General features: G+C 42.2%; 1 protein-coding gene across 1 annotated transcript; it reads right to left on the reverse strand.

Annotated features, from left to right (window-relative positions):
* Positions 1 to 6,122: 6,122 nt before the first annotated feature.
* On the reverse strand, positions 6,123 to 7,232 carry LOC128574680 (procathepsin L-like). The gene has a single exon (XM_053575539.1). It carries the CDS (start codon positions 7,230 to 7,232, stop codon positions 6,123 to 6,125), a length of 1,110 nt encoding a protein of 369 aa, XP_053431514.1.
* Positions 7,233 to 13,268: the final 6,036 nt, after the last annotated feature.

The following is a 13,268-nucleotide window of genomic DNA, read 5'->3' on the forward strand; positions in this document are numbered from 1 at the left end:
GGAGCAAGCAGAAGAAAGGATTTCTGACATTGAAGACAGAGCTTTCAAACGCTCCCAACCCCTCAAAGAAGAAGAGAAATGGAGAGCAAAAACAGACCACTCTCTCAGAGAGCTCTCGGATCATTTGAAGAAAACCAATATTCGTCTTATAGGGATCCCCAAAAGTGACGAAATGGCTTCACAAGGCACAGAGTCTCTTCTCCATGAGATTATGAAGGAGAACTTTCCAGACATGCCAAGAGATTCCGAAATTCAGATAGCAGACAGTTTCGGAACTCCAGCACGACTCAACCCAAATAAGACATCCCCCAGACACATCATAATCAATTTCACTAAAGTTAATATGAAGGAGAAAATTCTGAAAGCTGCCAGACAAAAGAAAACCATTACCTACAAGGGGAAGAATATCAGAATAACTGCAGATCTCTCTGCTGAAACCTTTCAAGCTAGAAGAAGATGGTCATCGACTTCTAATCTCCTAAAACAAAATAACTTTCAACCCAGGATCCTGTACCCAGCTAAACTGAGCTTCATTTAGGACAGAGAAATTAAATACTTCAAAGACATTCACATGTTGAAGAAATTTGCCACAACTAAATCAGCTCTCCAGGACATTCTTAGACCTATCCTCCATAAAGACCAGCATAATTCTCCACCACAAAAGTAAACCCACCCAAAAAATTTTTGATCAAATTCCAACTTCCACAGTCACAAAAGGATTAAAAATGTCCACCAGTCTCTTGAAAGGCTTATCAATACTCTCAATTAATGTGAATGGTTTAAATTGTCCTCTAAAGAGGCATAGGTTGGCAGACTGGATACAAAAACTCAAGCCAGATATCTGCTGCAACCAAGAATCGCATCTTACATTAAAAGACAGATATAGACTCAAGGTGAAGGGATGGTCATCTATATTACAGGCAAATGGAAAGCAGAAAAAAAGCAGGCATTGCAATCCTGTTCACAGACGCAATAGGCTTTAAACCAACCAAAATAATTAAGGATAAAGATGGACACTTCATACTTGTTAAAGGTAATACTCAATATGATGAGATCTCAATTATTAGTATTTATGCACCCAACCACAACGCACCTCAATTTATAAGAGAAACTCTAACAGACATGAGCAACTCAATTTCCTCCACTTCCATAGTAGTTGGAGATTTTAACACCCCTTTAGCAATCCTGGATAGATCCTCCAAAAAGAAGCTAAGCAAAGAAATCTTAGATTTAAACTCAACCATTCAACATCTGGACTTAACAGACATCTACAGAACATTTCATCCCAACAAAACTGAATACACATTCTTCTCATTAGCCCACGGAACATACTCCAACATCAACCACATCCTAGGCCACAAATCTAACCTCAGCAAATTTAAAAAAATAGAAAGTATTCCTTGCATCTTCTCAGACCATCATGGAATAAAAGTTGAACTAAATAATAACAGGAACCTGCATACCCATACAAAAACATGGAAGCTAAACAACCTTATGCTGAAGGATACATGGGTTATAAATGAGATTAAGAAGGAAATCACCATATTTTTGGAACAAAACAACAATCAAGACACGAACTACCAGAACCTCTGGTATACTGCAAAGGCAGTCCTAAGAGGGAAATTTATAGCACTGAAAGCCTTACTCAAGAAAACGGAAAGAGAGGAAGTCAATAACTTAATGGAACATCTCAAGCAACTGGAGAAAGAAGAACATTTCAACCCCAAATGCAGCAGAAGAAAAGAAATAACCAAAATCAGAGCAGAATTAAATGAAATTGAAAACAAAAGAATTATACAACAGATCAATAAATCCAAAAGCTGGTTTTTTGAAAAGATCAATAAAATAGATAAACCTTTGGCCAATCTAACCAGGAAAAAAAGAGTAAAATCTCTAATTTCATCAATCAGAAATGGTAAAGATGAAATAACAACAGACCCATCAGAAATTCAAAAAATCCTTAACGAATACTACAAGAAACTCTACTCTCACAAATATGAAAATCTGAAAGAAATCAACCAATACCTGGAAGCACACCACCTACCAAGACTTAGCCAGAACGAAGTGGAAATGTTGAACAGGCCTAGATCAAGTTCTGAAATAGCATCAACTATACAAAATCTCCCTAAAAAGAAAAGCCCAGGACCAGATGGATTTACGTCAGAATTCTACCAACCATTTAAAGAAGAACTAGTACCTATACTACTAAACCTCTTCCAAAATATAGAAAAAGAAGGAATATTACCCAGCACATTCTACGAAGCAAACATCACCTTGATCCCCAAACCAGGGAAAGACTCAACAAGAAAAGAAAATTATAGACCAATATCACTAATGAATATAGATGCTAAAATACTCAATAAGATCCTAACAAACAGAATCCAGCAACACATCAAAAAAATTATACACCATGACCAAGTGGGATTTATCCCAGGGTCTCAAGGCTGGTTCAATATACGTAAATCTATAAATGTAATTCAACACATAAAAAAACTTAAAAATAAAGACCATACGATTCTCTCAATTGATGCAGAAAAAGCTTTTGATAATATCCAGCATCCCTTCATGATCAGAGCACTTAAGAAAATTGGTATAGAAGGGACATTTCTTAAACTAATAGAGGCCATCTACAACAAACCCACGCCAATATCGTATTGAATGGAGTTAAATTGAAATCATTTCCACTTAGATCAGGAACCAGGCAAGGTTGCCCATTGTCTCCATTGCTCTTTAACATTGGAATGGAAGTTTTAGCCATTGCAATTAGGGAAGAAAAGGCGATCAAGGATATCCACATAGGGTCAGAAGAGATCAAACTTTCACTCTTTGCAAATGATATGATCGTATATCTAGAAAACACTAGGGATTCTACTAAAAAACTTTTAGAAGTGATCAAGGAATATAGCAATGTCTCAGGCTACAAAATCAACACCCATAAATCTGTAGCCTTTATATATACCAACAATAACCAAGCTGAACAAACAGTCAAGGACTGTATTCCTTTCACAGTAGTGCCAAAGAAGATGAAATATTTGGGAGTATACCTAACAAAGGACGTGAAAGATCTCTACAAAGAGAACTATGAAACTCTAAGAAAAGAAATAGCCGAAGATGTTAACAGATGGAAAAACATACCATGCTCATGACTGGGAAGAATCAACATTGTTAAAATGTCCATACTGCCCAAAGCAATATATAATTTTAATGCAATTCCTATTAAAGCTCCATTGTCATACTTTAAAGATCTTGAAAAAATAATACTTCGTTTTATATGGAATCAGAAAAAACCTCGAATAGCCAAAACATTACTCAGCAATAAAAAGAAAGCAGGAGGAATCACTCTACCAGACCTGAGACTGTACTATAAATCGATAGTGATCAAAACAGCATGGTACTGGCACAAAAGCAGAGAAGTAGATGTCTGGAACAGAATAGAGAACTAAGAGATGGATCCAGCTACTTACCGTTATTTGATCTTTGACAAGCCAATTAAAAACATTCAGTGGGGAAAAGATTCCCTATTTAACAAATGGTGCCGGGTAAACTGGCTGGCAACCTGTAGAAGATTGAAACTGGACCCACACCTTTCACCATTAACTAAGATAGACTCTCACTGGATAAAAGATTTAAACTTAAGACATGAAACTATAAAAATACTTGAAGAGGGCAGTGCCTGTGGCTCAGTGAGTAGGGCGCTGGCCCCATATGGGTTGGTGGGTTCAAACCCAGCCCCGGCCAAACTGCAACAACAACAAAAAAAAATAGCCGGGCGTTGTGGCAGGTGCCTGTAGTCCCAGCTGCTCGGGAGGCTGAGGCACGAGAATCGCATAAGCCCAAGAGTTAGAGGTTGCTGTGAGCCGTGTGATGCCACGGCACTCTCCCCAAGGGCGGTACAGTGAGACTCTTGTCTCTACAAAAAAAAAAAAAAAAAATACTTGAAGAAAGTGCAAGGAAAACTCTTGAAGGAATCGGCCTGGGTGAATATTTTATGAGGAGGACTCCCCAGGCAATTGAAGCAGTATCAAAAATACACTACTGGGACCTGATCAAACTAAAAAGCTTCTGCACAGCCAAGAACATAGTGAGTAAAGCAAGCAGACAGCCCTCAGAATGGGAGAAAATATTTGCAGGTTATACCTCCAATAAAGGTCTAATAACAAGAATCCACAGAGAACTCAAACGTATTAACAAGAAAAGAACACATGACCCCATCTCAGGGTGGGCAAGGGACTTGAAGAGAAACTTCTCTAAAGAAGACCGACGCACGATCTACAAACACATGAAAAAAAGCTCATCATCCTTAATCATCAGAGAAATGCAAATCAAAACTACTCTGAGATATCACCTAACCCCAGTAAGAGTAGCCCACATAACAAAATCCCAAAACCAGAAATGTTGGCGTGGATGTGGAGGAAAGGGCACACTTCTACACTGCTGGTAGGAATGCCCACTAATACGTTCCTTCTGGAAGGATGTTTGGAGAATACTTAGAGACCTAAACATAGACCTGCCATTCGAGCCTATAATTCCTTTACTAGGTTTATACCCAGAAGACCAAAAGTCACAATATAACAAAGACATCTGTACCAGAATGTTTATTGCAGCCCAATTCATAATTGTTAAGTCATGGAAGAAGCCCAAGTGCCCATCGACCCACAAATGGACTAGCAAATTGTGGTACATGTACACAATGGAATACTATGCAGCCTTAAAGAAAGACGGAGACTTTACCTCTTTCATGTTTACATGGATGGAGCTGGAACATATTCTTCTTAGCAAAGTATCTCAGGAATGGGAGAAAAAGTATCCAATGTACTCAGCCCTACTATGAAGCTAAATTATAGCTTTCACATGAAGACTATAACCCAACTAGAGCACAAGACTATGGGGAAAGGGCCAAGGAAGGGGAAGGGAGGGGGGAGGTTTTGGTGGAGGGAGGGTAATGGGTGGGGCCACATCTATGATGCATCTTAGAATGGGTACAGGCGATTGCACTAATGTACACAGCTACGATTTAACAATAAAAAAAAAAAGAAAAATAAGGCATCAGTAGCAAAAAAAAAAAAACTTGAAATAGGAGACCAGGCACAATGGCTCACGGCTGTAATCTTAGCACTTTCAGAAGCTGAGGCCAAAGGATCACTTGAGGTCAGGTGGAGGATCACTTGAGACCAGCCTGAGCAAAAGCCAGATCCCCATCTCTACAAAAAATAGAAAACTTAGCCAGGAGTAATAGCCTGTATTCCCAGCTACCCAGGAGGATCTCTTAAACACAGTAGTCTGAGGTTGCCGTGAACTAGCCCAGGCAATGAAGAGAGACCATGTCTCAAAACGAAACAAAAACTTGAAATAGAAGTTTTCCTAAATTTTCCAACAGATATCAACATTACCTTAGGATCTCTCTAATAGAGTGTGACACAGAAGTGGAAAGAGATCACCTCTTCACTTGATTATACTTATCCAGGGATCCACATTACCAGGAAATGCTGATTACAAGCAAATTAGAAATAGTACGCAGCTTCTCCAGAATCTGCCAGGTTGTAAGTGATAGTCATAGAATTTGGACCCCAGTATTACATAGGTCCAATTACTATCCTTTCTTCATTTTGACATGCTTCCCTGCAGTATCCTCACTGTTGCTTATTTTCTTTTTTCTTTTGAGATAGAGCCTCACTCTGTCACCCTGAGTAGAGTGCGATGGCATCCTAATTCACAACAACTTCAAAGTCTCGGGCTTGAGCTTCCCAGGTAGCTGAGACTTACAGGCGCCTGCCACAACACCCAGCTCGTTTTTCTATTTTTAGTAGAGACAGGATCTTGTTCTTGCTCAGGCTGATCTCGAACTCCTAAGCTCAAGGGATCCACCCGACTCGGCCTCCCAGAGTGATAGGATTCCAGGCATGAGCCACCACACCCAGCCACTGTTGCTCATTTCTGATATTAAGTTTTATTTAAACAGGTAAAAATTAATACATCCTCTTAAAAACAAAAATCCAAAGTCAATACATAAATCAATAATACAAATGTGATTATAGCAGTAATTAAAATAGAGGTAACATTTTACCAGTGTACAAATGTCATGGAATTCTTTTTTTTTTTTTTTTTTTGTCATGGAATTCAAATCACACTCGGATCTTCAATGATTCAAGTATATATTCCACACAGTTGGGGCTGGTCAGTTTTAAGATAAAGTTCCTTCTCTGCACACGCTGTCCCCAGTCAAGTGTCTCCTCATCACTGTCTGTCAGTTCACACGGCTGGCTGCTGCTGGCGATTCCACGGTGGTTTTTCTGGTCTTTGGCCATCTTTATGTAACCACTTAAGCCCCATTCTTCACCCCAGCTGTTCTTCACCAGCCAATACTTATTGTTATCACATTCTGTTTTTTCAGATCTGTAGCCAACCACCAGTACACCATGATCCACATCTTCACTGCTACAGTCTGACTCAAAATAAACACTTTCTTTACAGAACTGGAAAGACTCTTGGCCTGCATCAACAGCAACAGAGACAGGCCCCACAATTGTTATGGCCTTCATCAGGGTCTTCTCCTCTTTAGGGACATCTACGAAGCCAGTGTCATTTGCAATGGTATACTCAAGCCTGTACTTACAGGATTCATCCATTGCATCATACGGATAAGATTCTTCAGAGTCCAGGCCTCCGTTCTCCTTAATATACTGAAAGGTATAGCCCATTAGGCCACCTTTGCAGCCTTCATTGCCTTGAAGCCGAGAGTAGTTCACCAGGCTCTGCTCACTCAGTGAGATAAGTTTGCCAGTTTTCCAGAACATCTGTCCTTCAAGGGCATCAGTTGCACTAAAAGCCCTACAAGAACCCTGATTCTTCACAGGAGTCACATAGCCTTTCTCTCTCCAGACCACTGATTTGGGGACCTCAAGAAATGAAGGCTCTTGGAATTTTTCCTTCTTGTGCTTCTGGTTTTGAAAGCCATTCCTCACCTGCCTGAATTCTTCATTGGTCATGTCACCAAAGGCATTCATTGCCATTGTGAAGCCATGTTTCCCTTGACTGTATTCCTGATTGTGCAGTTCAATCATTTTCATATTCTTCTCCCACACTGCTCTCCTCCATCCTCCTTCATTCATGCCATACAGTTTTCTGTGATTTGCCTTCCACCGATACCAGTGTGCATCTAAACTGCCATCAAACGTTGAAGCAGCTGAGGTTATTTCCACACAAAAGGCAGCCAGGATGAGTAAAAGATTCATGTTTCAAAAAACCCGCTTGCAGCTGTGCAGGCGCACTCCGCAGACACTGGGTCCAGGCTTCTGAGGTCCCACTGTTGCTCATTTCTAATGACGACTACTTCACTTGCAGCTCTCTCAAGTGGAGGACACTTAGTCTGTCCACCTGCCTCAGGATCTGAAATTGAATTTATATCCTCTCTGCTCCCCATTAGCTGCTCTATGGAAAAAGTCACATTCATTTAAAGCTTATCCCATCAGACTTTATTAAGGACTCACATCCTCGCCAACACTCACTGAAAAATTAAGCTGCTGGCTCACTGTTTTCCTCTCCACCCCAAATCCAGCCATGATTTCACCAATTTCTAACATCCTGGTCTCTCAGTTAACTTATTTATTTAGTTCTCATTTTCTCTCTCTCACTCTCTCTCTCTCTCTTTTTTTTTTGGGGGGGGGAGTCAGAGCCTCCCTCTGTCACCCTGTGTACAGTGCCAAGGCATCATAGCTCACAGCAACCTCAAAATCTTGTACTCAAGGGATCCTCTTGCCTCAACCTCCCAAGTAGCTGAGACTATAGGAACCCACCACAATGTCTGGCTAATTATTCTATTTTTAGTAGAGAGGGGGGCATGCTCTTGCTCAGGCTGGCCTCAACTCCTGAGTTCAAGCAATCCACCTGTCTTAGCCTCCCAGAGCTAGGATAACAGGTGTGAGCCACCACATTGGGCTTATTTAGTTCTCATTTTCTTTTCTTTTCTTTTTTTTTTTTTGAGATAGAGTCTCACTATGTCACCCTCGGTAGAGTACCATGGCATCAGAGCTCACAGCAACCTCAAACTCTTGGGCTTAAGTGATTCTCTTGCTTCAGCCTCCCGAGTAGCTGGGACTATAGGTGCCCACCACAACCCCCGGCTATTTTTTTGGTTGCAGTTGTCATTGTTGCCTAGCAGGCCCGGGCTGGGCTCGAACTCGCCAGCTTCAGTGTATGTGGCAGGGGCCCTACCCACTGAGCTACGGGTGCTGAGCCCAGTTCTCATTTTCAATGAACTTTCCCCATTCCACTTGAGCTTCCCCATTCCAATGGCCATGTCATGAATTCTTTGATGGCCTAAAATGGCTCCATTTCTGACCACAGTCTTTATCTTTTTCACATTTCCTTACTCTGTTTCTCTCTCTGAAGCTATCCTATTTTATAAAGCTCTCTGTTCCTAGTTAGTGCATAGGACTTTCATCCTATGCACTAACCTTCTGCTGTCTTCCTCGTACACTCAGGTAACAGTTCATGTGGCACCATTTCTGCTAGTCACTTGCCAGGATCCTCAAGTCTTGCCTGTGAATCTTCTGCTACACCTACCTGGAAAAACAGCCCTCCATGCCCATGCTTGGGCTGCTTATCATTGTTCATAAAAGTTATACAGCCTGCCAAGCTGGTACAAATATAAATTCAAGGTCCTTAATCTCAACTGGGCTAATGGTATTGTCCAGAAAGCCTCCCATGATTCTTTAACATTCATTCTTCACAATGACTATTCAGAGTTTCTCTTCAAAGCTCTGACCCTACCACCTCACTCACAGGAGATGACCTGACCTCTTACTTTGACTTCACAGAGAAAATACTACACATGCCATTAAATTAGAGCTCCCTCAGTTCCTGGCTCCAAACTCACAAAGTTTTCTGAGTTACACCTACCATTCATTCTTTCCTCCCATTACATAGGAAGGAGTGTCTCTCTGGCTACCACCTTTCTTCTTTGTCACAGCCACACACCCCATGAAAGAGATGACTACAGTCACTGTTTCCACTTCTTCCTACACACCCACTCCTCAAGCCACTGCTATCTGGCTGCTACCTTCTGCAGAAAATTCACTAATGACTGTGCTGCTGCGTCTTATGGATATTTCTCATGCCTCGTTTCATCAATCAATAGCATTGCTATTGTGGGCCTCATCCCTTCTTTAAACCCTCTTCTCTTCTTGGCTTTGTAATATCATATTCTCCAAGTTTTCCCCATATCACCTTGGCCATTTTTTTGTAGTCTCTCCTTTGTGTTTCCATATCTATCCTAATTCTTTATTTATCAATGTTTCTCAAGGTTTTTCTCTTTGGCCCTCTTTTCACTTCGCTCTGCCCATAATGTGAACACAATCGCCACCAAACTTCTACAGCTCTAAACCACTCTATGTAATGACTCAGAAAGCAATAATTTCTTCCCAGGTATTTCTTCCGAATGGTTTATCCAACTGCCTATTAAATATTTCCCTTTGGCTGGGCACAGTGGCTCATGCCTGTAATCCTGGCACTCTGGGAGGCCAAAGCAGGAAGATTGCTTGAGGTCAGGAGTCTGAGATCAGCCTGAGCAAGAGCAAGACCACATTTCTACTAAAAATAGAAAAATTAGCTGGCAGGGTGGCATACACTTGTAACCCCAGCTACTCAGGAGGCTGAGGCAGGAGGATTGTTGAGCCCAGGAGTTTGTGCTTGCACTCAGCTATGATGATGCCTGGATACCAAAGTGAGACTCTATCTCCAAAAAAGAAAACAATTTTCCCTTTAGATATTCCGCAGTGCCTCAAAACCAACACACCTAAAATTGAACCCATTATTTGTTCCAGTGAGGCACCCTCCACCTGCTCCTCCTCCTGTGTTCCCTACCTGATCATCTCTCTTAAATCTCTCATCCTCCCATTCATCCACAGTGGTTCTGTCTCTGAAATATCTGTTTAACCAGTCCATTTTTCTTCATCTCCTCTTCTACCCTCCAGGTTCAGGCCACCATCATCCCTAATTTAGATTAGCAACAGTCTCTAAATTAGTTTTTTTTTCTGTCACTTTCTTGTCCTCAGTAGAGTGCTGTGACATCATAGCTCACAGCAACCTCAAACTCTTGGGCTCAAGCGAGTCTCTTGCCTCAGCCTCCCAAGTAGGTGGGACTACAGGTGCCTGCCATGACACCCAGCTATTTTTAGAGATGGGGTCTCACTCTTGTTCAGGCTGGTCTCTAACCTGTGAGCTCAGGCAATCCACCGGCCTCAGCCTCGCATGCTGAGATTACAGGCATGAGCCACCATGCCAGGCCTCTGAATTTGTTTTTGAAGTGGTCTCTTTATCCACAGTTATTCTGTCTTTCCTGTCCTTACCTCCAATAGCAGCAGCCAGACTAGTCTTTTTAAAATGCACATCAAGTGACCTCCCTGATTGAAACTCTTCTATATCTGGGAGGCGCCTGTGGCTCAGTGAGTAGGGCGCCGGCCCCATATGCCGAGGGTGGCGGATTCAAACCCAGCCCCGGCCAAACTGCAACAAAAAAATAGCCGGGTGCTGTGGCGGGCGCCTGTAGTCCCAGCTACTTGGGAGGCTGAGGCAAGAGAATCGCTTAAGCCCAGGAGTTGGAGGTTGCTGTGAGCTGTGTGAGGCCACGGCACTCTACCAAGGGGCATAAAGTGAGACTCTGTCTCTACAAAAAAAAAAAGAAACTCTTCTATATCTTCCCACTCCCCTTCTTACTTCCTAATCTGGCTTATAATGTTCAGCATGATATGGCCCCATATGCCTCCAGCCTCAAGTCTTATATACATGATAGACTTCCATATGTGGAATTTATTTCAACTCCTCAGATGCTTCAGGCTCTTTCTTGCCTCTGAGCCTTTGAATACGCTGTTCCTAAAATACTCTTCCTCCTTCTCTTCACTTGGCTAAATCCTACTCAGCCTTCTTGTGCAAATTTTTATGTAACTCTCCCTGAAAGCCTTTCATGACCTGCAAACCCACAGCCCTTCTTTGGGCTTCAAACATTCTGTGCTTCTACTTGTGTAGCCACATGTCAACAATGCCCATGTCCAAATCCCCCACTAGACCATGCCGCTCCATGAAGGCAGGAACTGTGTCTGTCTTGGTGCTGTTTTTAAGATTTCCACCATCTAGTAGAGTGATGAGGAATTAAAAATCCCCATTATCTAGGCAGCGGTTCTCAATCTGTGGATCACGACTCACGGGAACTGTATTAAAGGGTTGACGAAGGTTGAGAACCACTGATTAAGAAGGCTGAGAACCACTGATCTAGTGCATAGACAACACTCAGCAGATGTTTGTCAAATAATAATACAGTAGAACCAGGGCTGGATGCGGTGGCTCATGTCTGTAATCCTAGCATCCAGGAGGCTGAGCTGGGTGGATTGCTTGAGCTCAGGAGTTCGAGACCAGCCTGAGCAAGAGTGAGACCCTGACTCTAAAAAAAAAAAAAAAAAATACCCTAACAGGGCGTGATGGCCAGTGCCTGTAGTCCCAGCTACTTGGGAGGCTGAGGCAAGAGAATCACTTGAGCCCAGAAGTTTGAGGCTGTTCTGTGCTATGATGCCACAGCACTCTACCCAGGGCAACAAAGTGAGACTCTGTATCAAAACAAAATAATCGTAATCATAATCATAATACAGTGGAGGCGGCACCCGTAGCTCAGTGGGTAGGGCACCGGCCACATACACTCAGCCTGGCATGTTCGAAGCCAACCTGAGCCAGCTAAACAACAATGACAACTGCAACAACAACAACAAATAGCCAGGCCTCGTGGCGGGCACCTGTAGCTCCAGGTACTTGGGAGGCTGAAACAAGAGAATTCCTTAAGCCCAAGAATTTAAGGTTGCTGTGAGCTGTGATGCCATTGCACTCTACCAAGGGTGACATAGTAAGACTCTGCCTCAAAAAATAATAATAATACAGTGCAACTTACATAGTTGACTGTCTCCCTATATTGACCACTTCCTTCAATTGACCTAATTTTTTTTAATTGTTGGGAATTCATTGAGGGTACAAGAAACCAGGTTACACTGATTGCATTTGTTAGGTAAAGTCCCTTTTATAATTGTGTCTTGCCCCCAAAAGATGTGTCACACACCGAGATCCCCACCTCCCTCCCTTTTCCCTCTCTCTGCTCTTCCTTTCCCCACTCCTCCCTCCTTCCTTCCCTCTCTGCTCTCCCCTTCCCCATACCCCACCGTGTACTAGGTCATTAATTGTCCTTATATCAAAATTGAGTACATGGGATGCATGCTTCTCCATTCTTGTGATGTCTTACTAAGAATAATGTGTTCCACTTCCATCCAGGTTAATACAAAGGATGTAAAGTCTCCTTTTTTTTTTTTTTTTGCAGTTTTTGGCCAGGGCTGGGTTTGAACCCGCCACTTCTGGTATATGGGGCCAGCGTCTTACTTCTTGAGCCACAGGCACCACCCAAGTGTCCATCTTTTTTAATGGCTGAATAGTATTCCATCATATACATATACCATAGCTTTTTAATCCATTCCTGGGTTGGTGGTCATTTAGGCTGTTTCCACATTTTGGCGATTATAAATTGAGCTGCAATGAACATTGTAGTGCAAATGTCCTTATGGCAAAAGGATTTTTTTCCTTCTGGGTAGATGCCCAGTAATGGGATTGCAAGATCAAATGGGAGGTCTAGCTTGGGTTTTTTGAGGGTTCTCCATACTTCCTTCCAAGTTGTATTAGTTATATACAAAATTTATGATTTTATATATATTATATATCTAATTTATATATTATATATGTATATTAGTGTATACAAAAGGTTGTACTAGTTTGCAGTCCCACCAGCAGTGTAAAAGTGTTCCCTTCTCTCCACATCCACGCCAGCATCTGCAGTTTTGAGATTTTGTGATGTGGGCCATTCTCACTGGGGTTAGATGGTATCTCAGGGTGGTTTTGATTTGTATTTCTCTAATACTTAGGGACGATGAGCATTTTTTCATGTTTGCTAGCCATTCCTCTGTCTTCTTTTTTTTTTGGTTTTTGGCCGGGGTTAGGTTTGAACCCGCCACCTCTGGCATATGGGACCGGCGCCCTTCTCCTTGAGCCACAGGCGCCGCCCTCCTCTGTCTTCTTTAGAAAAGGTTTTATTCAGCGGCGCCTGTGGCTCAAGGAGTAGGGCACTGGTCCCATATGCCGGAAGTGGCGGGTTCGGGTTCAAACCTAGCCCTGGCCAAAAACCACAAAAAAGAAAAAGAAAAGGTTTTATTCATCTCTCTTGCCCATTGATAAATGAGATTGTT

The sequence above is a fragment of the Nycticebus coucang genome, chromosome 22, assembly GCF_027406575.1.
Source record: "Nycticebus coucang isolate mNycCou1 chromosome 22, mNycCou1.pri, whole genome shotgun sequence".
NCBI lineage: Eukaryota > Metazoa > Chordata > Mammalia > Primates > Lorisidae > Nycticebus > Nycticebus coucang.

Bases quoted from the DNA above. Each gene is read 5' to 3' on its own strand.
- LOC128574680 (XM_053575539.1), bottom strand. From the start codon at position 7,232: ATGAATCTTTTACTCATCCTGGCTGCCTTTTGTGTGGAAATAACCTCA.